Genomic DNA, 26,712 nt, shown 5'->3' with positions numbered 1-26,712 from the left:
CCATAAAACAAAAAAAATATAGTAATATGTTATCTACTATCTAAAAGTTGCATTCTCTTACATAATCATTGTAAATGAACAGTACAAAATAAAAGCAAACCTTTATAGCAGTTTAATTTAATAAATAATTAACAATATATAATGTTATTTATATTAAAAAAATCTTTTTAGTTTAATGACAAAATAAAATATAATTTTTTTTACAAAGTTACAGAGATTCGTTATAAATTAATCTAATGTTTGAGTATTTATTTTCTTAAAGTAATAATAATTCATATTTACAAATATTATTAATTATTTAATGAAATACATCTAAGAAAGCAACAATACATAAGTTAGTACAGTATCCGGCGATAAATTGCGATGTTGCACATCGACCTTTGGAAAGAGAGAATCGGCTAATTTCGGCTTCGTACAGCACTATCTCTGTCCCACACTACCTATATGACGTTTTGTCAGTCGTATTTCGTGTGACAGAGATAACGCTCTACGAAGCCGAAATTAGCCGATTGTCTCTTTCTAAAGGTCATACGTGCAATATTTATCGCCGGGTTACAGTACCCTATAAAATATTAATATATATTATAGGTAGAGGTACGGAATTTTCGCAAAAAAAATCACCAATTTCGCATTAATTTCGCATTTATACTTTAAAACTTATTAAATTTGGGGTAATAGGCATTTTTCTACAGAAATTTTTCAAAATTAAAGGTGCATGCCTTAACATTTGACAAGTTTAGTTAATTAAAAAATCGTAAAAAAATTTATATTCGCAACCTTAAGCGTTCTTTTTTAGGTTGTTACGACGACATTGTATATATTAGAGATGAGTTAAGCGTCCACTATGTAAAGTTGGATGTCAAATACTCTGTATTAGATTCTGCTCCATCAAAAGACGAAAGGTTGCATTTGACGGCCAACAAATTGTCATGCATGTTATGATTTATATTTTTATTAATGAGTTTATAGATTAGCTCATTGATGGCAGAGTTCGAAAAAAAGATAAGACGTTTTTGTAAAAATTAGGGATTTTCAACTGACCAGAGGTCTTTTACACAAACCAAAGAGCTTCTTAACTGACAAGTAAGCCAATAAATATAACCCGTAGGCCTTAGGGGTCTATGATACGGGGTTGACATCACTGAATTTACCTATGAAATTGTGTATATTCATCAATTAACTCATTTAAAAATGATCTTGAAAAACAGAAAAATTGCATACATTTCGCATTTATTCGCATTTATAAGAAATTTTCGCATTTATTCGCATCTATTTCGTAAATACGAAATTTCCGTACCCCTAATTATAGGGAATAATTCAATATTTATATTAGTAATTTTTCATTAGCAATTTATATATAATTTTAGAGTAGATAATAATCTGTGACATACTTTTTCCCTTTATGTTTCACAAACTAGCGTCCGTGTTTTTTTTATATAATTATCATTTTATTTTTCGATTTTTTTCGCAAAGTATTTCTTAACTTACATCTTAGCTTCTTAAATGATTGAATCCTTTTGAGCTATAAACACTGGACCCCATCCTTGAGGACCCACGGTACCAGTACGGGTGAGTTGAAGCCTGTTTTTTGCGTTTAGATATCTAAGGTTTTGGCTCCGGATATATTAAATCAGTGCTTCACAACCGTTGTGCCGTTGGTCATCCATAAATGTGCCACGGTAAAAATTATTAAATTGGTATTTTACAATTTTTCAATATACATATTTTGTATTTGAGACACAGTAGCACGTCATGTTCACTTGTCTCTTGCATTTAGCTTTTTGTATGCCGCGCAATAGCAGGAAAGATTTAATGTACCTTAAACGAGAAAAGGTTGCGAGAAACTGTCATAAACGACAATTTCGTGCTCGATCAGTGATATACTCTAACGGATTTAATACAAGTACTATTTAAATTGAAATAAAAGAAGATAATAAAGAGAAAAGGTGAGACGGGAAATAATTAAAAATAATTGAAAAATAAAGAAAGGGAAGATATGTTTTCAGACTCTTCGTAATGAATATCTTAATGAAGCGGATCGACTAGCAAATGCCTTTTGTTACGTATTCCTTCATTGTTAGTTTTAATTTCATTGACAATAAAAGTATTATATACAATAGATTATTATTTGCAACATTTTCATATTTCTTTGGTCATGAGATCAATTTAAACTTAAATAGCACTCGGCATTTGATTTGGCACATATAAAAAATTCACCGTGCAATAAATACATTATAGACAAACTGAATTTGGTGAAATTGCAGTATGTAGAGGTCCAAGCCGAGACTTCTCTGGAGGTCCTCAAGCTTCTTTATCTTAAAAGAGGTTTTAAGTCTGTAAATGCAACTTGGACTAGTGCAAGTCAGGTCAATAAAAGACTACAAACTTGAACATAGACACTTTTTGATGTGCCAAATCAAATGTCAGGTAGGTATAGTATACTATTTATAACTAAAATTAATTGAAACATTTAAATTTATATAAATACTATTTGGTCAGAATTCTTTATATTACATCGCTTTATTTAGATAATAAATATTTGCTAAGTTCAGCGAAACAACTATCAAAGACAATCAAGAAAAGAATTTAAAAGAACGAAACAATGTTCTCTTTTGTCTTCTCTGGTAGTTTATCATTCAGATGCATCTGAAAGTTGAATTTCCTGCGTACACGCATCATTGTCTTCATCAAGTCGAGAGAGTGAATTAGAATCTTCACTTGCCTCTTGAAGTCTCTTCAAGTCTTCTCGCTCTTGTCTTGTGAAAAATCCGAACTAGAAACAACATAACTTAAATTTGATTTTCTTTATGTATAATAAGTAAATAATAAGTGAGCAATGGTAGCGCCCTCTACTGCTGCGCTGAGACTTGCGATCTACGATAGCAGGTTTGATAAACGACATACGATCTTATATAATACACACTTTGTGTATTATAAAGGATTCCAACTTTGGGGAAGGCTTGCAGTGCGTGTTTGGACTTAAAGAAGACAACAATTATAGATAAATAAAGAACAGAAGGCCGTTAGTGCCTTGAGGTTTTGTAGAGAAGAACACACATCAGCAAGCGCAGTGTGGTTCGTCCAGGAATAAAGTGGACAATTTTACATTATATATATTTTAAACTATCTCATACAATATACACTTTGACTATGAAGCGAGCAGGTCTTTTCTGTTTCCTATGGTCTTTACCTATGATCTTCTGTAAAATATTCCCTGAGTAAGTGATAAGACTGTCTATTGTATTATTTTATGTTATTATAACATAACGTTTTTCTTTTTGTTACGTGAGAAATTAACATTTGTTACCACTTTGAAGAAGCCTGCATCCAACAACCTTAGAAAAGTCGTATGCACCTTGTGGATGTACAGCCTATGTTATGCTTGATGTTTGTGATCTCCATTATAGAACCTTTAGTCGCCAGCATACGTATTGGTTCTATGGAGGTAGACCAATTACTCCAATTTGCCAACCCAAAAAACTCTTATGATATTGACATCTTAATCGAGAGCTAATGATAGGAAAGTAAAGATGTAAAAAGATGATAAATATTAAGAAATTATTACCTTATAAAGACAGAAGACTATAACTGCGAAGACCAGAAGACCAGCCACGATACCTATTATCCAAGACCAGGGAAGTTGAGTCGGATCTAATACTAATGTTGTTGTTATTGAACAGTTTCTGTAAAAAATAATGTTTTTGTTAGAGAATTCTAAAAATGCCATATTAATGAAATATTTAAATTCAGAGTACTGCCTACATTAAAATCAGACTGAAACTGCAAGATATGGTAACAAAACACAATAAACATTTGCTAAAATAGTTGTTCTAATTAAATTAGCAAACGGTCTTCAAATAAGAGGATAGATTCAAATTATATGAAAATTGTTAAGTTTATTATGAGATGCATATGAATAAAAAAATATACTGTCAGTATAAAAGTACAACTTTTGTCTTTATTTAAATGTGTACCGTCGTGAAATAAATGCATGAAAATTCTATCAGCGTAGTAAAAATACTTTGTAGTACATTAATTCCCTTTAATTTAATATTTACGAGTACAAAATCTCAGCGTAGTATTAAAGACTTGTATAAAAGAAAATTATTATCATGTCATGTAAATAAACAAACTATAATTACAGTTTTCATTATACAAAAATGTATGCATCTATTAAAATATTGTGAAACGACAAAATGGCTTAAGTAAAACAAGAAAAAGGATTTTCCGTGTTACATACCTATTTTCTTTTCCCAGTAAAATAATTGTAGAAGTGGCATTTAATTTTGTTACTTTTTCAAAATAATCACCTGAAATGTAATCATTGCAAATCTATAAAATGCCAAGAAATACAAAAGATAAACTAGACGGATTAAAGATAGGTGTTCGAAACACGCTAGATACAGCTGGTCATATGGGAAATTCCGAGTGGATTTCAAAAATATTATAATAACTATAGCATATCTTATTTCTCTTATTAAAGTATTCTTCAGCAATAAGCGCAGCTCCTAATGTACCTTGTCCAGAGATCACTTGTTGAGGTAATTAGTTCTCAACAGCCAGGATATTATAGTTCTCACCACAAAACGCACACTAAGTCTCGATGCTATACTATCTATATCATCATCATATCAGCCAAATAGACGCTCACTGCACAGGCTTCACCCAAAGATCGCCAAGATGATCAGCCTTACGTATCCAAATATATTTAATGGAAACAGGCGTTACCTTGCGGAAGTCCATCCTAAGTAAGAAAAGGACCAATACCCAGCTACTTCCGCACATGCAGTGGTAGTCGTGCAACAAAGTGCACCGCCCGCCAGCCCGCTGATAAATGCGTATGCGGCAAACAATGCGAATCACACAACCGCCACCACCAAACCATTCAACACGTGTTTCACCCCTCCACGGGGCATCTTCAGGAGTTATGTTACACCGTTCAGTGCCAAACACAGAGTCTCTGTGTCCAAATATGTTTTTCTACAAGTACTTCTCAACGTGAACATTGAGTAATAAAACAAAGTAACTAATTTCTGATAGACTTGGGTTATCTTGGCATGTGTGTTGAATAGGCTGTATACCTTCCGCTGTTAGCGTTTCTTAGGTAAACCGGTAGACGGGCGTCCCCCGAACTTGCGCTACCCGCATCCGGCAACTTCTTGCAACCTTAAATATAGTCAACACCTAGTGGAGGCTACTAACGCCGTGCCAGACAGCTTGTTGTTGCTACTATAGTTCCATGTATAATCGACGTTGTATATATGCATGATAACATACCGTGTAAACTTAAATTGAATTTATAGGAGAGCGAGATAGCAAGAGAGGCGTTCGCATTTAAAGACCAGGAGCAAAAGAGATCGTCGTCTCCTAAACACCCGTTGATGGAGTTAGACAGGTTCATCTGGAATTTTAAAATTTAAATTTAGAAATTTAGTTAACAATTGTATTTTTGTTTTTAGTAAAATAGTACGAATAAAACAGTTTAATGAAGATCACATTCAAGAGTACATTTTAAAGTTTATTAGTCAATCTTCCTCCTCGGATAGTTTTTCTCATTGTCGAATATCTTGTTGACCTGGACCTCGTGCAATCTTAATCATGCTATACCACCTATTAACAACGTCATTTTTAACATCGAGCGTAGGTTCAAGTTTGGTATCATCTGTCGGATTTGGTTCGAAATCTAATGGAACTACAACCTCCCAGACTATTGTCCTTCGACTTTTCCAGTCATTATTTGGAGATAAATCTATCTTTTCTGGATTTTCTTATTTCTATCTGATCGAAGAACTCCATTATTCGGCGCAGGCATATGGTCGAGTCTATGTAATCCGTACCATCTTTCTTCAACACCACATATCGAAAGTTACTATACGATCTCGAACGATCTTCCTTATGGTTAATACTTTTGATTTCATACTGAATATGGATAAGGTTTAGGTATTGACCAGTTTTATTTGGTATTTTTAGTAATACAAAATACGCTCATCATACTTTACAAATACTAGATGATGATGCATCTGTTTATCATTTTGAACATCAAATATTGTTTGCCATTTGATCTTAAATAGTTTTATCAGATTTCAGATAGCTAAACCTTTTCACAGTAACTATCTCGTAAACAAACTATTCCGCATGTGTTCCATTTCATTCATGCCATTTCATTGACTACATTATAGATTACTTTAGCTATCTTAATCTAATGTATTGTAGAACATATTAACACAATTCATTCACATTATGGAAAAACAATTTTCTTAAGCTGAGATTTCGTCTAGAAATTTATGTACATTTTTGATCCATTTTATAATCTAACAAACTTAAATCTTTATTTTATAAAATTACCTTATATGGAGCTATTATTTTTGCAGATAAGTTGTACCAGTCGGAGGGTCCCAAATTTGTTATCTGTAAAATATATTTTTAATTAAATTTTTAATTTAAATTAATTATTTTTTATTAATAAAGCTTATTGTAATTTAAACACAATTACTAAAATTTATCAATGGTTTAGGATTGAAGAAGTTACCTGAAAGTAATGAACGAATGCAACACTGTCGCCATTATCAAATTCATTTCTAGTCACTGATATGGTCCTGTTTGGTTGAACCGTTCTGGAAGAAGAATAAAGTAGTTACTAGACTTCACAGCTGAATATTGCTGATCGTTTAATAGTATAGGCTTACCAAAGGAAGATTTTAAAACGTATTATAATCATATGTCATTTTTGTCCCTCGAATGACACCAGTGATCCAGTTTATCCATTGTCGTCCAGATATTCAAAATAAATTTGGAGTTGAAATATAAACTTTATTATTTTATTAACGTTTCTACTACTTTTCGTCAAATTATGTTTTTTTAAGTTAATGACACTGCAGGAATGCTTATCTAGTTTTGAATTTAATTTAATTTGTTCTGAAGTAAATTAAACTTTAATCACTTACCCAGTAATATTAAATGTTGCTTCTGGTTTTACAACAATTGTAAGCGCTCTTGTGATTTTATCACTGGCGTTTTTAGCATGTAAAGGATCTTCTAAATTAGCTTCCATATTTATTTCATTGACAACAGAATTATTCTGTGTAAATTCTAATTCTATTTCCCAAGTTACTTTTTCATTTCTATGCAGAGGTGCTGGTAGATTGCATGTTACGTTTAGGGCTTTTAAAGCACACGCACTTGGTAGTCTTTTTGGTAAAGACGGCAGAGGTAAATGTACTTTGGCTCCATACGCCGGTTCGTCCTTATTAAGGACAGTTATTTCTACCCCAAGTCTGTTTCCCGATCCGGGAACGTATGGACTGCAAAAAGAATTTTTTTGTTTCAGAACTTTGTATTAAAAAAAAAAAAACAAATTAACATTTTGAGAATCCTTATCTATACGCGAGCTAATTCTTGATAAAATAATTAAATTAACCGATTTTAATGATTATTTAGAAATCGGCTATAAAACTATCTGTAACGATACAGATTAATTATATTCAATAACAATGAAAAAAAATGCAGGAAGTTTTGTAAAATAAACTGTTAAATCGTAATTTATCTACTGTAATAATATGACTAATATTTCAAGATTGCCAAGCTTCATATACAAAAATGAGTAAATAAGTTTTATTTCAAATAATTAATTAAACTATTGTAGTGCGATATTTCGAAAAGCAGTTTTTGTTGCTCTTTTTATTTATGCACAAATCTCAGTGAGGCTAATTGAGGACTCCATGGTTGTGGATCAATTCCCAGAGAGTCTAGATTAGAATTGTGTTGTTAGCAAGCGATTTCTCGAGAGCTTAAATCAGAACTAATATCACCATCGTACTATGTTGTTTTTATTGATTTTATTCCACGATATTACCTCATATGTTGCTATGATTCTTAAAAGGTTACTCCAGTATTATTAAAAAGAGGTGAATATCTCAATAAATACGAATAAGACTCAATTCAAGATCCTAAGGGTCGGGTAAAACTCGCCGGAAATCAACACAACTTTGATAAAAATCATATAAATAGCAATACAGGCAAAATAATGAAAACTTAAATAAAAAGAATTTTATATACGTAATGTAATGTAAAATTATGATCAGGGAAGAAAGGCGATGTACAGAAGATTTGCAAATGAGGTAGGATAGCACATTTGAAGGGTAAAAGACATAAAAGATATTGTTAATGAAGATAAGAGTATAGAAATAAAAATTAAAAAACCTGAAAAACTCGTATACCCGAAATATGACCTCCCTGTCTCACATATGGTAGAGGAACGGGAGGTCCCTAAGAACTGCCGCCATAAATAAGTGCCTAATCCATGTCTTATTAATGTACACACATAGTTTAAGAAAATAGTGTAAGAGTACAATTGTAAAAATAAAGAAAAGACATAAACATAACCAAAATGTAAATTAGCATAGCTGTAATATTAAGAACTGAGGTGAAGAATGAGAGAAGACGGAAGAAAGGAATGTAATAAATGATAAAGAGTGGAAGACATTGTGATGTGTAGCAGTAGAGAGAATGAATGATAAAGTGACGTATGATAGAAGAAATAAATTAAGAGTGTGAATAACTTATTGTAAATATTAAAAACCTTAACCTTACCCACGTTAGGGGAACAAGAGAAGCCTCCAATAAAAAGGGGCCAAAAAAATGTACACACACTAATCTGTTGCATTGATATATATATAAAGTTTGGTAATATAATATTTGTAAACATTTTCGTTATTGTAGATTTTTAGTCTAATTTAGTCTTACCTGTTCAATGCTTTTAAATTCATTTCGAGCAGCGGCTTACATATTAAATCCTCTCCACAATCTCTATTTAATTGGATGTCAAACGAGGAATATAGCTTTGACTTTTCTGATAATCTAGCTTCGTTTCGTAGAAAAATCGGTGAATCGTCTACAATTCATATAAATTGATTGAACAACACGATATTAACTAATTTTTATTTTGAATCAATTTGAAATGTCAATTTACCTTTCAAAATAATTTTTGGTTCTATGTTGAATTTTATAGTGATTGGCTTCGATAAATCTGCTGTCGGCTGCAATGAAAGTAGACTGATTATTAATTGACATGTTATTAACCCTTAATAGCCTTATTTACGAAAGTGGTTTTTTTAATATTACTGTGTTTGTTGAGGGTCTAGATGAAGGGAAAAATAGATTTTTTTTAATTTCGTTGAAAGTATATTAAACAACAGTAAAATTCGTACAGCCAACCTTTAAAAAAAACTAATAGTAATGTGAATGTGATTGGTATCAAAATTGAAACTCTAGGCTATTATGGGTTAATATTTTTAATGTTATCTATCCCTCCAGACTTTAAAATGATAGAAGTTATGATTATTTTTGATAGATTATATGTAAAATTTATAAACTAATTATGTAATTTTTAAATACTGATCGATACAGCTGTAAAACAAAATATAAATATGCAACGAGTGGAATAATAAACACGCGGAGTTAAAAGGAAACTCACTAAGGAAAAGTTTCAATGGTCATTATATTATTTGAAACCTTTTAAGCCTCTGCGCACTTTTCCAATTTTTTCCATAAGAAATTTCTACTACGCAGAAGGTAAAAGAAGATGAATGGCATTGGTAGTCTTTCTTTAGTTTTAGCAAATATTTTTCTCTAGGCCTATGGTTTCAGAGATATACCGATGAGTCTATATATAGTTGGAAATCATTTAAATATGTAAAGAAAAGAATCAAGCAATAAGAAGCACCCTAAGTCCATTCAGATGACAGATTGCTAACTTACAGTAAATATAGAACTACAACCAGAAGAAAGAGAAGAAGAAACATCGTTTTATAAGGATTTATTTAACGTACCAGTACTTGGACGATTTGCTCCTCGCACGCTCTATTTCCCGGACTTAAATCGATCTCGTATTCCGAGTCTCCTGATATCCAAGCTCTACCGCCACCCGAATCTACTGTGATCTTCCCTAACAAAGCTGGAAACGATATAATTTTATTTATTAATGATATTTATAAATTAATTAAAAACTATTCAGGTCACGCAGCGATGTCGATAAAATAGCTGTGATATTAGTAATGTTGATTAAGTGCGGTGAAAATAGTTAGAAAATAATAAATTAAAAATAAATAAATTGTTAAAATAAACTATAAATAAACGTAAAACTGTAGAACTAGGGAGGCGAAGTAAGTGAGGCGATGAATAGAAGAAAACTATTGAAAAGGAATGTAAGATATTGTAAAGGAAATTGGAGGAAAGAATGAAAGACGTTGAGAACGACAATAGATGAGAATGGATATTAATAAAAACTATGTGAAAGTGGCAATGTAAATAAAGACCCTAAAATAAATAAATACATACACTTACATATATAAAACTTGCATCGATAAACAATTGTAATATACCGTACAATTCGTTTTAGAAACGTATAAGAGGTAAACCTGATGTTTTTGTTGTCTGACAATTTTTTATTAAATTTTTTTTTTATTTTTACTCGTTCAGGAAACTTAAAACTAGCTACATTTTTACAGCATATTAAATTAAAAAAATGAGCGATGCAAGCACCCTTTAACGCTTTTGTAACTATAATCAACCACCCTGTTTATATTTAAGGCAAATAATAACTTCAGGGATACAAGTATCATTCTAGAAGGTACATATATATGTACATTGTCATGTATATGTACATTGGTATTTTTAAATTATTGACAAGTGACAACCCAGGCCTGGGTATTCCCGTAGGGCCTTTGAGCCTAGTCACTTCATAGAGCTTGGCGGCTTTCCAATTCCATGAAATTGTAGTAGGCAGTGGCCTGAGCCGAAGCTTTAACTTGAGCTTCGATACCTTAAAAGAGATTTGGGCTAACTTGAGCAGCAATGCAAGCTAGGTCCAAAAAAAAAAATCAAACAAAATCGTATTTGTAGAAAGTAAGATAAAATTACTTGTTTTGACGTGAGGCCAATTTGATTGTTCGCGTGATTCAACACAAAATAATGCTGTGAAGTTGGTTGCATTTAGAGGTAGATACATCGCATCTGGCACTTGAATAGCAGCAGTCACTTCCATAGTAGGAACACAGCGATATAAGTGAACAGTGTTACTATTTATAGCTCCGATTGCTAAATCTGAAACAAAAACAACAATGTTTTAATGATTAATTCAACTTAGGGTATTTATTATTAGTTAATATAGTTGGATCAAGGAAATCGTGTTTTGTTCTTTTTTCGTTCGTTAAGTTCGTACAACACAATTGGTACTAAATCTAAGTATTGAAGAATAATATCTTCCATTATTCTTGGATTCATTTCTCCTTATGCTTCTTTTTTTAGTTCAATACGTCTTTTTTATGTTCAGAAATATGCTTCCTTCAAAGATCACCACGATGACTCTTCCTGCACTGCCTGCATCCAGGGATTTCCCGCGATCTTAACTATATCATCTTAGCGGTGGACATACCCAAACCGCGTCTACTGGCTCTTGGTCATTTCGACCCCAACAGCCTTCGACTGTACAAACAATATCCCCAACCATTTCTTTTAGATTCGTCGATGACTTCGATTCTTTTGCGGACTTCCTCATTTCTATAGTAAAACTCTCTCGATTACTCTCTGGGTAATCTTCGCCTTCCTATGAGGACCATTAAAAGCAACTACGTCTCGGATCCTTACGTGATTACTGGCAACACATGTTAGTTAAGCTGGACAGTTAGTCTTAGGTATATAAAATTGTTAACAACTTTACACGAAGCGTCAACAAGTTTATAGATGTTATAATTTACATCAACGTTTAATTGTCTTTTAATGCGGTTTGTTCGTTTATATTTGTGATCTTTTTGTGTGTCTTTTTCAGCGTTTTAGAACTTAGCTACTGCTTTATTGGTATCGTCTAATCTTACTCAGCGAAGTTTTTTTGAATTTAGAATCAACGAATTTGATAATGTAAAAACATATTTTTTCGTCTTATTTTATAACTGACCAGTATTAAGAACTTTTAGTGTCATCAATGTAATTATTAAATTTCGAAACGGGTAATCTTTGTGGCTTCTATAGCTTCATCGAAATGAAATAACAAATGAACCTAGTCTTTTCACTTAATATCAAGTGTTAATGTAACCATATAAATATACTAATCTAGATATAATTATTAAAACGAAAATATACCGCTGCAGTTATTTTGATCGACATCGAATCCTCTTGATATTGAGATACCAAAACTTTGAGCGTTGGGTGCTACTATCTTTTGTATGTAATGCCCGCTTAGACCCTTTTCACTGCCTTTGTAGATATAGACAGCGCCTTGGCCTTCACTTTCCCATGGCGCTCCAATAGCTACGTCTGAAATATAAAGATACATATATAAATCACAGACCATTATGACTAAGAAATTGTGTGATAAAAATGTGATGTAATAAAAGAAAGATAAGAGTTTAAGGATTGTAAATTGTTAAATAAGTAGACAAAATAGAATAAATATTGTAAATTAGCAGTCCGAAAAGAATGGTGTATGAAAAGAAGCGATGTGTGAAAGGCAAAGGAATGAGAGATAAGGTGAAGAAAAAAGAAAGAATAATGGGAAAGAATAAAGAGATATTAAGATGGATATAAATAGAGTGAGCGTATAAAAAATAATCTAGAAAAAATATTAAGCCAAAGTTGTCCCTGTGCACCGAAGACGGAAAAAACTACAAGATGCCCCCATAGACGGGAGCCACTACAAAGAAAAAGATGTAACAGACTTTAGCTAAAAGTCAAGCATTATTTTACCTAATTTTACCTAAAATTCAATACCAGTCTGTTCATTTGACAATTCTCTACGAAATCGAATAAGTCAGATCTATAGAAGGACTATAGTAACCAAAACAGACGAGTAGATTGGCAAGTTAAAGTGGCAATGATCATACCTTGATGACCACTGCCACCTCAACCTTGATCTTTTGGAGTCTAGGCTAGACGCAGGTCGCTTCTAGTCGGTGCTATAGGAAATCTATGGGTAAGATGAAATGATGTCTGATTTTTCTCAAGACCTGTAGTGATGAACAAAAGATTGTTGCTATATTATATTTTTATTTTATAAGATCTCTAACTAAATAATCTATTGCGAATTGAAGTATACATAACTTTTCACTTGTTGTCGTTTTAGCCAATAGATTCCGACTGCAAAGAATAGGTATGCATCAAAGATGCCATGAGGAGATATACCGTAATCGCCACACTTGGAAGGTAGGTTGTTTAATTCAGTGTGATATATACGCAGAGAACGCTGCTGTTCATCCATTATAAACTTGTTTGTGAGCAGTGACAATCCATATAATTAAAGCACAAATTATGAATTTTATAAGATTATCTGGAATCGAATCCAAGACCTACAATTGCAAGTCACTATTCTTACAACTCGGCTACCACTGCTACTTTTTAGTTGTAATTCATATCTGCATATATCTACTTTGAAAGTTTACCTCTATAACCGTCGCCATCTATGTCGCCCATATCTGCAATAGCACTGCCAAATCTTGCTCCATTCATATTGGATCCAGAGACGAAACTTTTATATTCCAATGTAAAATTTATATCCTGTAGTATTAAAAAAATCGTTTTAATAACGAAACTAATTATAATAGGATTTAATTGTTTATGTTAAATCTTATTTTTAATCAACATAAATAAATAAAAATGATAATACGATCAGGGCTACGGGGGTAAAAGAAAAAATTGCATGAATTGTGGCGATGGGATGCGTGAATGAAATATAAATAAATAATGCGAGATTGATGGAAAAGGTGAAGGATTAAAGAAAGAAGAAAGGAAGATAGTAAAGAATAACAAGAGAAAGAGGGAGAGAGAGTGTGTGTAATTAGAGATAAAGATGAAAAAAATATTTGATTCACAAGTCCCTGTCCCAAAAATATAATAGAGGGAACGAGACTCAAAAACCGGAGACCCTAAAAAGGTTTAATAAAAGCGAATAGATTATTGATGTAAGAAAGGGACTAATATATAGCTACTTCCGCTATGCAGTAGTAGTCGTGCAATGGTAATACACCAACCAGTGCCAAACTCGAAACTCGGTATTTGGCACTGGTCGGTGTAACATCTCCTGAGGATGCCCCGTAGAGGGGTAAAACACGTGTTGAATGAATTAACGGTGGTAGTTGTGTTTTGCATTGTTTGCCGCGAGCGCATTTATCAGCGGGCTGGCGGGCGGTGCACATTGCACGACTACTGCTGCATAGCGGGAGTAGCTATATATTAGTCCCTTTCTTACTTAGGATGGACATCCACAAGGTAACGCCTGACTCTATTAGATATTTAAGATTATTGATGCCTAAAGGTTTCAGAATAGAAAGGTAGACAGACGACATTGTTAAGGGTGTCGGAAAAGCCTGGTAAGCCGCTTCTTTCTCGGACTTGTTCCATATCTTTGAGAAATTCTGAAATTCTTTATTGTATACGTTATGTATACGTATGAGTTTTCATAATAGTAAATAAAAAATACAACGCGTGGTGTTATCACACGTGGCACTTTTGTCCAGACAACCATAGTATGGAAACATTAGAGGTATAAATAACGGGTAGTTAACCTATATATATATATACACAAACATACATACACATACACATGCATATAGCATACATAATTATAAATATAATACAAAACAAAACATCCAACTAACCTGAATCGCACTTGCCTCGTAAATAATAAAGAAAAAAAAAGTAATTAAAAATATTAGCCAATGGTCTAACGAATATTTCTTAACCATATTTATTATCTTAAATATTTTTTAAATCTATACGTACTCGTAAGTATTTCGAAAATAAAAAATAAATCAATAATTAAAAGTGGATATCACGAAAATATGTTTCATTATACAAGTTTGTTATTTGATATGAAACAAATAGATTCTACCTTTTTGAATATAATTATTAATATAAGGCTCTTCAAGCAAATCATTTTAAATTGTGATCAATATCTACCTGATGTTTATTGAGGTAAACAAATACTGCTCCCTGATCATAGAACGGTTCTCCTTCTTTGGTCACAAAGTTCGGTGCTCCCACTAGGAGGTCAAGTTTACCATCTGCATTAACATCCATTGTACATAGACTTGCACCGAAGTAGCATCCCAACTGTGGGCCACGTAGACTCTTGATCACCTTTAACGGGTCGTTTTCTCTAAATGCTGGTTCGAATATTAGGACCTAAAAGTTAAGAGAAGGCAAAACAAATGAAAAATTAATGAATTAATAATGGCGTCATGTCAAAATTATAAATAAATGTTTATTTATTTAAAAACTACACCAGAAGAATGCATATTAAAATAATTAAACATTCTGATGGAATGACTTATATAATTAAGGCGAGTACATTAATCTCATTTTTCTCTCTCTCTCACACGTTCCTGGGAGGTTTTTTTACAATTAAATATTATATCACTTCTATTTATGTTTTTTTTCTCTCCTTTTTTTCGTCACAAACTCAGTCATACATTCCTCTATTTTTCTTTACAATATCCCACATTCCTCTATATTTCTTCACAATATCTTACATTCCTCTGACTTACTGGTCTTCTTCTATACAGAAAAAAAAATTGTTCAATTCTACGCGAATGAAGACTCGGGACACAGTAAAGAAAAAAATAAACATAATGCTAAGTTAACAAAAGGTTCTCTGGTTTAAAGGATAAATTCTTAATATAGAAGCTAACCAATGGAAAAGAAAGCTTACAGCAGCTGGAGGAGCCATAAAAGGGTGGGCATGTTTAAGATTTATGTACAAGATCGGAATGGTATAAGAAAATCTGTAAACTAAAGAAAGTAATCCGCATGTATTGGCAATTTGAAGGCAGCGGACAGGTTACATAGCGCAAAGGATCAAAATCTCTTGACCGGTATGTACAGCGTGAGACATGATCAATGGGGTACATCCACAAGGTCGACAGACAGACCATGTGAAGGGCATCGGAAGACACTGGACGCAGCAATCACACATCGAACCCACATAGAGTGTGATGCACCATCACATTCCAAGTTCACGCACGCAGGACACCGACAGCAGCATCCACCTTCTGGAAGTGAGGGCGGCCAAGAATGTATTTATCTACTATACAACTATAGGTGTCCTATCTAGACCACTCTATTTCCACGAACTTATTTCGTCGAAGCTATCCAGGCTTTTAAGCTATCATCATCGACTTCACCAGATCACAAAAACAATCTATGAGAAGAGGCCTGGGTCCAACAGTGGACTTCTCCCGGACGCCGTCTCTGCCAACCTCGTGCTCCGCAATATCGTGGTGGACGCGGTCTTGGTTCAGCTCTTCACGGGGCACCGGGGATCCTCCGAGTACCTTCACTGGTTTAAGCTCAATGAGGATCCCTCGTGCTTCTGTGAACCTGGCGTGGACCAGACCGTGGTCCACCTGTTAGCCCACTGTCCCGCATTCGGAGGACTCGGAGTCGACTCCAAATGCCGGTTAGATGAAGATGAAGATCTGCGAGGAGTTAATGGTCGCGGTGATAAAGGTTGACGAAATTAGACCAATATTTCTCGAAATTTGCATGAAAACAATAAAATATCAATTAAAGCAAAATAAAAATGAAATGTATATAGAACAAAATGTATAACATAAAATAAGGAAATGTAAAACTGACGAATGAATGATATCGAATGAAAGAGAAAGGTAGAAAAAATGTGGAAAGAAAGATAAAGTACGAAAGATTATAAGAAGAATGCAAGTAGAGCGCACAAATAAAAGTATTGTGAAAAAAATATTAAATAAAATGAAACGTCCCTGTGCTCCCAAAAGTTGTACGGGAGGCCCCCAATAGCGTTGGCTATAAAAAAAAAAAAAACAATGGGCGTCAATTGCTGAAATAATGATGATGAAACTATTAAATCAAATACCTGTCCATATCCGAGCTTCGATCTGGGTGCACCGGCTATATACAGCGTCTTGTTGTCAATACCAAATACACCTGACTCCACACTGTAGCCTTAAAAATAATAAACTTAGTTATAAGTTATTTATTTGAATTACCGATATCTCTGCTTTGTAATATATCTTTATAAATGGTGTTCTAAAATGAAAGCATAATTTTAATATCGACAATAATAAAAGTTTGGTCAAGTTAGGTTCAAGACTTTGTTTTATAGTGCAATGTTCCATTTTAACATTACACCTTTTTTTACATTAGCGTGGCAATAATTTTGGGACACTATGTATAATATACATAAGAGATTTTCATCGATATATCAGCTACTAACAAGATTTTTAAAACCATAAGGGTAAGAGATTAAAAATTCGGCAGGAATATTCATTTAACAGAGTAAACGTCAGTAGAAAAATTACTTAAAACGGAAATTAAATCCGCAAGGGTCGATGGGAGGCCTTTCTTAAAAAAATATGAATGTTTTTTAACATAGCTCTAATATTTACTAATACGTAGACTAGAAATGCTTTGACATGTGTCTGTGTATGTGTTGATGTGTTTGTGCATATATAAATAATAGGGGGACCGGAAAGAAATTTCGTTTCTGTCAACATATTTTACAGAAAAACCGATTGATTTGCACCATCCGGCATTAAAAATTTGTATACTAGATGGCAAAAGGTAATAACGAAGGTGAATATATTGTTGATTATAAATAAAAACTCGTTAAAAATGTAGTCGTGTGAATTTAACTTAAGAAAGCGACGTTACTTCGAGGTCCCACTATAACATTTACCATATATGAAAATAGTCATATAGGATTAAATGTTGTATTATTTATTCTTGTCTAAAACCTTCCTTTTTAGAATTAGACCTCTAGTGGATCTGTCAAGGTCACATTAAAAAAGTAAACATATTGAGGATAATAAAAGAACACTTACCAAAATAATCGTCAGGTACCAATTCTTTAGTGAAATAAGGATTTGTCGTTGGTTGTTTTGATATGAACATTGAATTTGGCTCCGGATTATACTGGTAATCAACTATACCACCTGAAATAGAGATATTTGAAGATATATTAAATAATCTTTTGGTAAAGGCAGAATGTTAAACTACTACTAGAGTTCAGGGCTACTAAAATGTTTAGACGAAATAAAAATTAAAAGAACGCGTCATATATATATTTAATTATATGAAGTGCTCTTTTTTATTATTTTTTTCCATGCTTACTGAATACTATCTTAAATACCTCCACAAGCGGCAACCAATCATCTATAAAACATGTATGTTATACCTATATACAGGGTGATAGGAAATATGTATAAAATCTTAAAACGGATAAATGTATAGTTTATTTGTTAATACACTCTACACAAAAATCATTTTTTAGAATCAATAAATATCGTTATGATAATATAGAAATAAAATTAGATTTCAAGTAAGTATATATTAAAACTAATTATTGTTCACTAATTGTCCATACAAGATTCATGTATGAGAAGAACTGTTGTAGCTTCATATTAAAATTTATATGATGACTTCTAGATGATGTATATTCTTCTCACCTGTCCATTGAAGTAGTCCAGGTGCTCCGATTATGATGGAGTTATCTTCTGTTACCTTTACCGATATTCCAGCTTGACCATACGCATAGAAGTTGAGATGTGTACCATACTCTCCATATTCTCGTCTGGCACCATCAGTTTTGTAGGCTTGATGATCTGAATAGAAGATAATTTATCAATTAAGAAATTTTCGATTGAACTTTCTTTGACTTATTGAGAGGATATATAGAAAAAAGCCACATAAGTTTGATCCGGGCCCTACTTTGTTCAGGACTTGTTTGGAACCCTCATAGGTTTATGTTGTAATATGCCATTATCATAATCATCAACATTTCAACCATAGACCTACTGAACATAGGCCACACCGTAAATTTCCATTAGGACCTACTCAAATCTACTTCTTCTTTTCATAAATATAGTCTAAAGTGTACACGGTAAGAAAAGAACCACGATTAGTGCCAAACACAGAGGCACTAATCGGTATAACATAACTCCTGAAGATGCCCTTGTGGAGGGGTGAAACACGTGTTGAGTAATTTGGAGGTGGCGGTTGTGTGATTCGCATTGTTTGCCGCATACGCATTTACGAGCTGGCGGGCGGTGCATTTTGTTGTACGACTACCACTGCATGTGCGAAAGTGGCTAAATATTGGTCCTTTTGTTACTTAAGATGGACTTCCGCAAGGTAACGCCTGATTCCATTGAATATTAAAGTGTACACATTTAAAAGGACAGGGAAAAACCTCTAACGCAGTGTTTTCCACGCCCCACGGAGGGGCAGTTTGATTGTTAAGGCATTTCGAATGTGTACTCGGCACGAATTAACCCTTTCGCTTTAACATAATAAAATATATATGTTCCATAGGAAGTCATAAATATTGCTCCACTATGTAACTTTTACGTTGTTTAGGTGGACATTTGGTAAAAATTACTTGCTTTGGCAGTCATTACTTTGGCAGTACGCATTTTATTGGGGAAACTATATATAAATAAATACATTAGTAAAGCATATATCTTGCTAAAGTTAATCAACCTATTTAGTCGGTCGAATCCAACTCGGATGGGTAGCTTTTGAATAGCACCTCTTCTTGTCCAAAATATCGCAAAGTCTGAAGACGAAGGTATTTGACTAATGTGCATTGCCGGTAATAACACACAGATCACTTACGAAGGGCCTCATTAGGAGGCTCAAGGTCATCTAGAGAGCAAACGAGACGGCGAGGGGAGAAGATCGAGTGAGAAATGGAAAAGAGATCTAAAGAAAAATCAACAAAGTTCAAAGAATTGCCCGTCTAAATTAAAACGCACATCGCTCGTGAAAACGATGCCGGTTGGATCCGAAATGTTCTCCAGTGGCGACCATGAACAGGTAGACGAGGCATGGGTAGGCACCCGATTAGGTAGACCGATGACACAGTTAAAGTAGCTGGATGACCCTGGATGCAGTGCAGAACCGGTGATCGTGACGATCTCTAAGGGAGACCTATTCCTTGCAGTGGGTGTCCATCAGCTGAAAAGAAGAATTAACCTATTTAATACTCACTCATTTCTTTCAGCGGAAGGAGTGTCATGCCTCGTTTCTGAGATATTATGTAACAAGCGCCGTTCGCGAGGAGATGTTTATCCTTATATGGAACAGCCCAACGCGGTGCGCATGCCTGAAAATTAAACTTGTGTTGTGTTGAGGACGATATTGTTAATTACAACATACCTAGTAAAATAGATTTGTATAAAAGACATCATTCGTTTACCGTTTTCAATTTAACTTAAATCAGCATGAACTGATATAGCAATATATGAAATTCATTAGAATAACAGTGGCGCCATCTGTTGAAAATTTGTTATAGTAATTTAGAAACCGTCGTGGGTTTATGCACAATAACTTTGCTCAAGATTGTCATATGACAAATTGCAGTTTACAATTGTATAAAGGATATACAGATAAACGTTCATTAAACGGTTTTATTTAGTTCGACCCGTACGGAATTTATTTGGATCAAAATTAGAAATTGAAATTTAAGCATCTTCCCGTTGTCAGATTGATCTGAAATTTGGTACACACATTTAATTTAGATGACAATACAATATAATAAAATCAATAACATTATTAATCTAAGATGGCCGCCGATACAAAATGGCGTATTACGTATTTTTCCTTAACCTCCTCAATATGGGTATCAAATGAAAGGGCTACAATAGTAAAACACAATGATTGTGTCAAAATTTAAAATTCAAGATGGACGCCGTTCCAATATGGCGGACTAGGTACATTTTTTTCTACAACCACCACAATATGGGTATCAAAAAACCGTTTAACTTAAAAGTTTTTTAAATGTATTTATTTTCATATATAGAAGATAGATAAGCGAAGGATTTGACTTCTCTTTCGAGTGATGTTATGCGATGGCGAGGTCCACGATGGTACATGCTTGCCTAGAAGAAACCTATTCACTCTTGTCTTAAAGACTACTAAGTTATAGCTAGCTGGAAACAATGGTGCTGGTAGATTGTTCCACTTCTTGGCTTTTCGCATTATTAAAGTAGCAGCGACAGGCTAAATGTGGGAGGAAGGAATTCAATCGTGTACGGATGTCGTGAATCCGTGCGTCTTATTGGAAAAATGGATATGAGGATTAATTGGTGTAATTCTGACACAATCTCCAAAATGAAGTCTATAGAAAACTGATTATTGGCATAGAGACAAACATATATATATATATATGTCTTGTACACGTTAACTGCCATTATTCTTTATACTTCTACTGTTTCCATTCTACTGTCGTCTGTAAGAGATTGTCTCGTGTGATAAGACCGCCCATTGTACTTTTTTGTATATTATTATTAAAATATTTAAAAGTATCCTAGCGTGTATAATAAAGAATATTAAATAAAATGTATTTTCTTTTGCTCTCTTCCTATCGTGTACAATCCTTACACACAACGTATGTCTTCCAATTTCAAATTTCAGATTGTTTATTTTAATTTTTTATTTAACATTTTTTCTCTTAATATAACCAGCCTTATATTTTTTAAACTAATCTTTATTTTTGTTTATAACCTCCTTGATAATTTTCCTGCAATCATCAGGAAATTTGCGGCGATCTTTATCTGCCATTAGAGAGGCAATGGTGGCACACCGAATTCACACTTATATCTTTCTTTTGCAAATACGGAACCGCTCAATGGTGTTATTGAATAAGCCAAGAGCGGAGGATGGAAAAACCTAAAATATACTTTATAATTATTATAAATAAAGTCTATTTTTGAACAGGGCTAATGATGGTCTTACAATAAGTTTTCCATCAGGCACACTCGCAATGGTTGCCCCGAACCACATGTCGTCTCTGAAGAAGTCCCTCGCCAGTAATACTCTGCCGAAGAATTTTCCGTGCACTGAAAATTATAATAAAAACGCTTAGACAAATGCAGTATGAAAAAAATTAATACATGGATTTTTTATTATATAATCAAATGCCTTTATGGGCCAATACAATTACAGTAGTTAAATCTTTCAAAGAAATCCTGGCAACTCACAGAACTATTTGATAAAAGCTTTTCTAAATTTCTAGGATACTTTGCTTTGTACATTTACTAAAATCTGTCGATCTACACATGGCAAAATGTTTTCTCCCTTGTCATAAGTTAATTTAAAATGACATGAGAATCAATATAGAGAATATAACGTTGACATCATCTAGACCGAACTTATTCCTATCTTCTAGAATATTTAACCATATAATACTAGTATAATTAATTATTTGTAGGGAGATAAATATACACAAAGATTATATCAAAGAATGTGGCGAAGAAAGAGAGGCGATGCATGTAAGATTTGTGAATGTTAAAAGTGAAAAAAAGAAAATGTGATGATGGGAAATTGTGAAGGGTGAGAGAGGATAAATAAAATAAAATAGTAACGATGACAAAAGTTATTGCTAAATAAAGTCCCAAATATGTTAGCGGAAATACAGGCCCCCAATTATAGGGATCATAGCAATATATACCCTAAGACCTCTCCTAAGGTGAACAAGTATTACATCAACTCGCCGCGATTTTTTAAGACACGGCAAAGAGGTTTCAGTAACATTGGTTTCAAAGTTTTTTTTTTTTTTTTAAATGCTTCAAATATATACCATTTATGGAGAGTCCAATCGGCTGACAGGTAGAGTTTCGTACATCCAAGTTCTGCAACTCGCAGTTAAATATTAGACCAGGCGATATTTTTTTGTTGTCCCTACTCGCTGCCTTTGGTGCTCCTACTATTAATCTGTGAAACATGAAGGTATGATATGTTATTATATGTGGAGGTCTAAGTGATACTGATAAATTAAGCCGAATTGATCTAATTTGGCTCTCATATTCAAAATATATACTCACAAGGTAACAGTTTGATTCTTGAGTTAAGGTAAGATAAGATTTAGTTAAGTTCATATCATCGAGGAATGGACAATTAACGAAAACAATTACAACAATGATTGAATTTTGTTAAAGTTATACATAATATATCATATTACATATATTTGACGGTAAATTTAGATACGATAGCACAGATATACGAGTAATTTAAGAAAAATTGACATTTTTCGCAAGCGGCAAATAAGTACATATTTAAAAGGAATACAATAAAATATATCTATTTAGAAAAGTGAGAAATATATATTAAATGATATAGTAATTTAAAAGAAGTTGATGAAACATGCGGAACCGTATAATTTTTTTAAGGGAAGTCAAATAACAAGTCGCTCTCCTGTTTTATATCAAGAAATATCATAAATAAATAAATTAATGAGATGAGTAACAATTAAGGTAATAGAAATAAAAAATAAATTAATCTCAATTATTTTTTTATCTTTGATTAGTTGTCCCGATAGACTGTACGGAGAGAAGTTATTGACTTATCGCATTCGCATCGCGCAGTGGTATCTCAGATGTAAGAACTGGGATTTGCTATTGTAGATCGCAGGTTTGAATCCAGACACACAATCTTATTCACACTTTGTGTATTAATTATATAGGATAGCCTCAACTTACAAGTTCCCAGAGGATGAACAGTAGCGTCATGTACCTACAATAATACCACAGTGTGATCGCCAACCCGCCTGACAATCGTGGGGATCTTTTGGGAGGCAAGATACCATATGTATATATTCATAATAGGGGAAAGTAATGTCGTTGAAATATTTTACAGAAAAACCGATTGATTTTTACCGCTCTGCCATTGAAAATTTGTATACTAGATCGCAAAAGGTTGTTGATAACGAAGTTGAATAGTTTTTTTATAAGAGAAAAAAAACTTTTTAAAATGTAGTCGTGTGAATTTAACTTAAGAAAGCGACATTACTTTCCGGTCTCCCTAATATATTTATAAATATTGTATATAATTTAAAATAATTATGTATTTATCTGTTTAAAAAAACCTTTCCTTCTTAAATGTTTTTGTTTTGGTATATCCCCCATAGAGATCTTTGAGACAGTCTATGGCTCGGAGAGGGCATCTAAGGGCTAGAACGATGACGTTTCTAATAATAATAAATTAATATAACGTAATACAGACTAATCATTTTATTTAAAACTTAAATGTGAAATTGTTTGAGTTCTTAAACGACAATTTTAATTGCAGAGCTTGAACTGTCAAATTCGTCAAAAAACAAAAGCAAACTGTCAGATGTGCGAAGTTTCAAAAGGTCATTGCGTATGCTTCCATTTTTAAATTATTTGTAGAATTTTTTTTAATTAGAGTTTTCTACGAAGTATTTAGATGCTTATTAGAAAAAATAGATTAATTTGATGCATTCGTTATATAGTAATGCCGTTAGCTAGGGTAATGTATGCTTCATTTTTTTAATCGTATACAGAAATAGATTTATCCTTTTTAAACTTGTATTATTTGGGCCATATATAATTAAAAAGAATGCTACATAAAATCTGTATAGAATAGAGTAATGGTTTTGAACATGTGAAATAAAAGTTGAACAAAATTTAATTAAATCAACTTACCCCATATCACTCAATAGAACTGAATATCCAAAATACATGGAGTAATCATCTGGTAGATATGTTATCACACTTCCTTCGTGGAAAATAACATTGCACACACACAATGATATCAATGATAATGACAATATATTAAATATTACTTCGCGAGTCATTTCCGATTTAACTTTGAACCTTTTATACAAATCTAAAACTACCCACGTCAAAAAAAAAAAACAACCATCCACGTCAAAATTCCGAATCACACTAACCAATAAACTGCATCGCATCATCGAAACAATGTAATAATGCATAAATATAAATTGATTATTATTATGTTTATTGTCGAACTGTCGCGTAAAAGGAATTTGAACTCTGTTGTCTAAGTTATATGAATAACTTCAACTTGTGTATGTTAGTCATTGTTAGTTTTCACTTAAAGTAAGCAAATTAATTAATGAATAGTTAGTCTTATTACTCATAGTCGATGACAAAGCTTTAGTAATATCTATCATATTTAGTAATATTAAATTAGTTTATTCAACAATTTAACTTTTAATAGAACTCTTATCGATCAACAACTTATTATTTTTTTTTAATCTATTTTATTACGGTTCCGTAGAGCATTATCTCTATCCCACACTACCTATGTGACATTTTGTCAGACTTGCGACAGAGATAATACACGACGAAGCCGAAATTAGCTGATTGTCTCTTTCCAAAGGTCGATGTGCAATATTTATCGCCGGGTATTGTATATATTGTGATGTTTACTGAAAATATAAATATTTTTTAAATCAAAGTCATTCTGTATGTCAAAGACTTTAATTTGAAATCGCGAAATGTATCCAAGTCGATATTATACGTCGATTGAAAAACATTTTTATAGTGAACGCTGTCTTCTGTGCTTTGGACGGATTGTGCGTGTTTTTGAGTGTAAAGTAAGACACATTGTTCTACAAAAGATGCTGTTTCAACTATTTTAATTCGTTCCCAAAGCCCTGAATTATACATATTTTAAATAAACTATTCAAGTACCACTTTATGTTCATTAATAATCACATATTTATGAAATCAACTAATACTATGTTTTCACTGTGATATTTTATGGTGTTTGTAGTTTTATTAGTTAAATAAATCGTGCAATGTTCCACACAGTGTTGTTTTTACTGTCTTCCTTGCAACTTTTTAATTTTCCATCTCCGTAAGAGCCTTCCTAGTGTCTTAACGCAAACGGATAAAACTAACCTTATTGGTCGAGATTTTTATTCAGTCTATATAGACTTGCAATGAGCATATATATGCTCATTGCAAAATTCTTCAAAAGTCTTCGCCAAAGATATATGTCGGGGGATATAACATAAATCGTCACGCTTGGCAGGCGAAGTAGCGATATGTTGTTGTATTATGGTACGCAGATGTCGCTGCTGCCCGTTCCTTGAAAATTTGCTTTTCAAGTGGAAATCCTAAATATTTAATGCACAAAGTGTGAATCTTCTATAGATCGTATTCCCAGAATGAAACCCGTGACTCTCAATCGCAAGTCTCAGTTGAACCGCTGAACTACTGCGTATTAACCTTCATAATAATTTAAATTTAGAAGCAATATTTAATGGGGCACATCGCACGTGAAGCCAAAGGTCGTTGAGGTGAAATGGTTTTCGAGTGGCGTCCAAGAGTTGGTACACGGTATTTCAGCCTACCGCGTGCTCCGCAGTATCGAGGTGGACGTGGTCTCGGCCCAGCTCTTCACGGGGCACGGGGGGTTCTCTGAGTACCTCCACAGGTTCAAGCTCAAGGAGTACATATACAAAAAAAATAAAATTTTAAATAGACAATAAGAAAAAAGGTGATATAATGTAGCTCAAATGTGATATAAAGTGTGATAAAAATGTAAATGAATGGAAAAAGATAAAATGTAACAAGTAATGAGGGAGGAACGAAAGGACACAGAGCAAAAGTGAAAGAAAGCAGAATTGTGGCATAAAAGAATAGAATGAAAGATTATGTGAAGAATGAAAATAAAAAATTATGTGAAAAAAAAATTTAATTGCCAATAAAGACCCTGTCCCACCTGAAATAGAGGTACGAGAGGCCCCCAATAGCGAGGGCCATTTTTTAAAAAAAAAAGAGTTGGTACACTCAGCTTGGATAAACCTCTCACTAGATGGACAAACGACATAATTAAAATCCGGGGACATCCCTGGACGCGACCGACACAGGACCTGTTATCGAGGATATCTATGGAGCTGGCTTATCTCTTACGATGAGC

At 33.2% G+C, this 26,712-nt stretch overlaps 1 protein-coding gene across 1 annotated transcript; it reads right to left on the bottom strand.

Annotated features, from left to right (window-relative positions):
* Window positions 1–1,958: 1,958 nt before the first annotated feature.
* LOC137932812 (integrin alpha-9-like) lies at window positions 1,959–24,654 on the bottom strand. Its single transcript, XM_068776487.1, has 21 exons — window positions 24,465–24,654; window positions 22,601–22,734; window positions 21,757–21,860; window positions 20,011–20,125; window positions 18,468–18,623; window positions 17,844–17,954; window positions 16,877–16,965; window positions 14,947–15,171; window positions 13,431–13,545; window positions 12,136–12,309; window positions 10,918–11,100; window positions 9,828–9,952; window positions 8,969–9,035; window positions 8,743–8,890; window positions 6,945–7,301; window positions 6,530–6,614; window positions 6,346–6,408; window positions 5,278–5,401; window positions 4,241–4,310; window positions 3,566–3,683; window positions 1,959–2,773 (listed from the first exon to the last, which is right to left on the bottom strand). Exons 1-21 carry the CDS (start codon window positions 24,614–24,616, stop codon window positions 2,633–2,635), a joined length of 2,856 nt encoding a protein of 951 aa, XP_068632588.1. The 5' UTR covers window positions 24,617–24,654; the 3' UTR covers window positions 1,959–2,632.
* Between the last annotated feature and the right edge of the window lie 2,058 nt (window positions 24,655–26,712).

Source organism: Battus philenor, unplaced genomic scaffold (genome assembly GCF_028537555.1).
Source record: "Battus philenor isolate CCGP_79_NKW_IND1 unplaced genomic scaffold, ilBatPhil1.0.hap1 SCAF_12, whole genome shotgun sequence".
Classification (NCBI taxonomy): Eukaryota; Metazoa; Arthropoda; class Insecta; order Lepidoptera; family Papilionidae; genus Battus; species Battus philenor.
The sequence above is the reverse complement of the archived record's forward strand: the minus strand, read 5'-3'. Positions and strand labels throughout refer to the sequence as shown.

Bases quoted from the DNA above. Each gene is read 5' to 3' on its own strand.
- LOC137932812 (XM_068776487.1), bottom strand. From the start codon at position 24,616: ATGACTCGCGAAGTAATATTTAATATATTGTCATTATCATTGATATCA. The intron at 20,126-21,756 runs GTAAGACCATCA...TTTAATTTTCAG, and splicing joins TGCCTGATGGAAAACTTATT to GCATGCGCACCGCGTTGGGC. The intron at 18,624-20,010 runs GTGAGTATTAAA...TCTTCTATTCAG, and splicing joins CCTTCCGCTGAAAGAAATGA to ATCATCAAGCCTACAAAACT.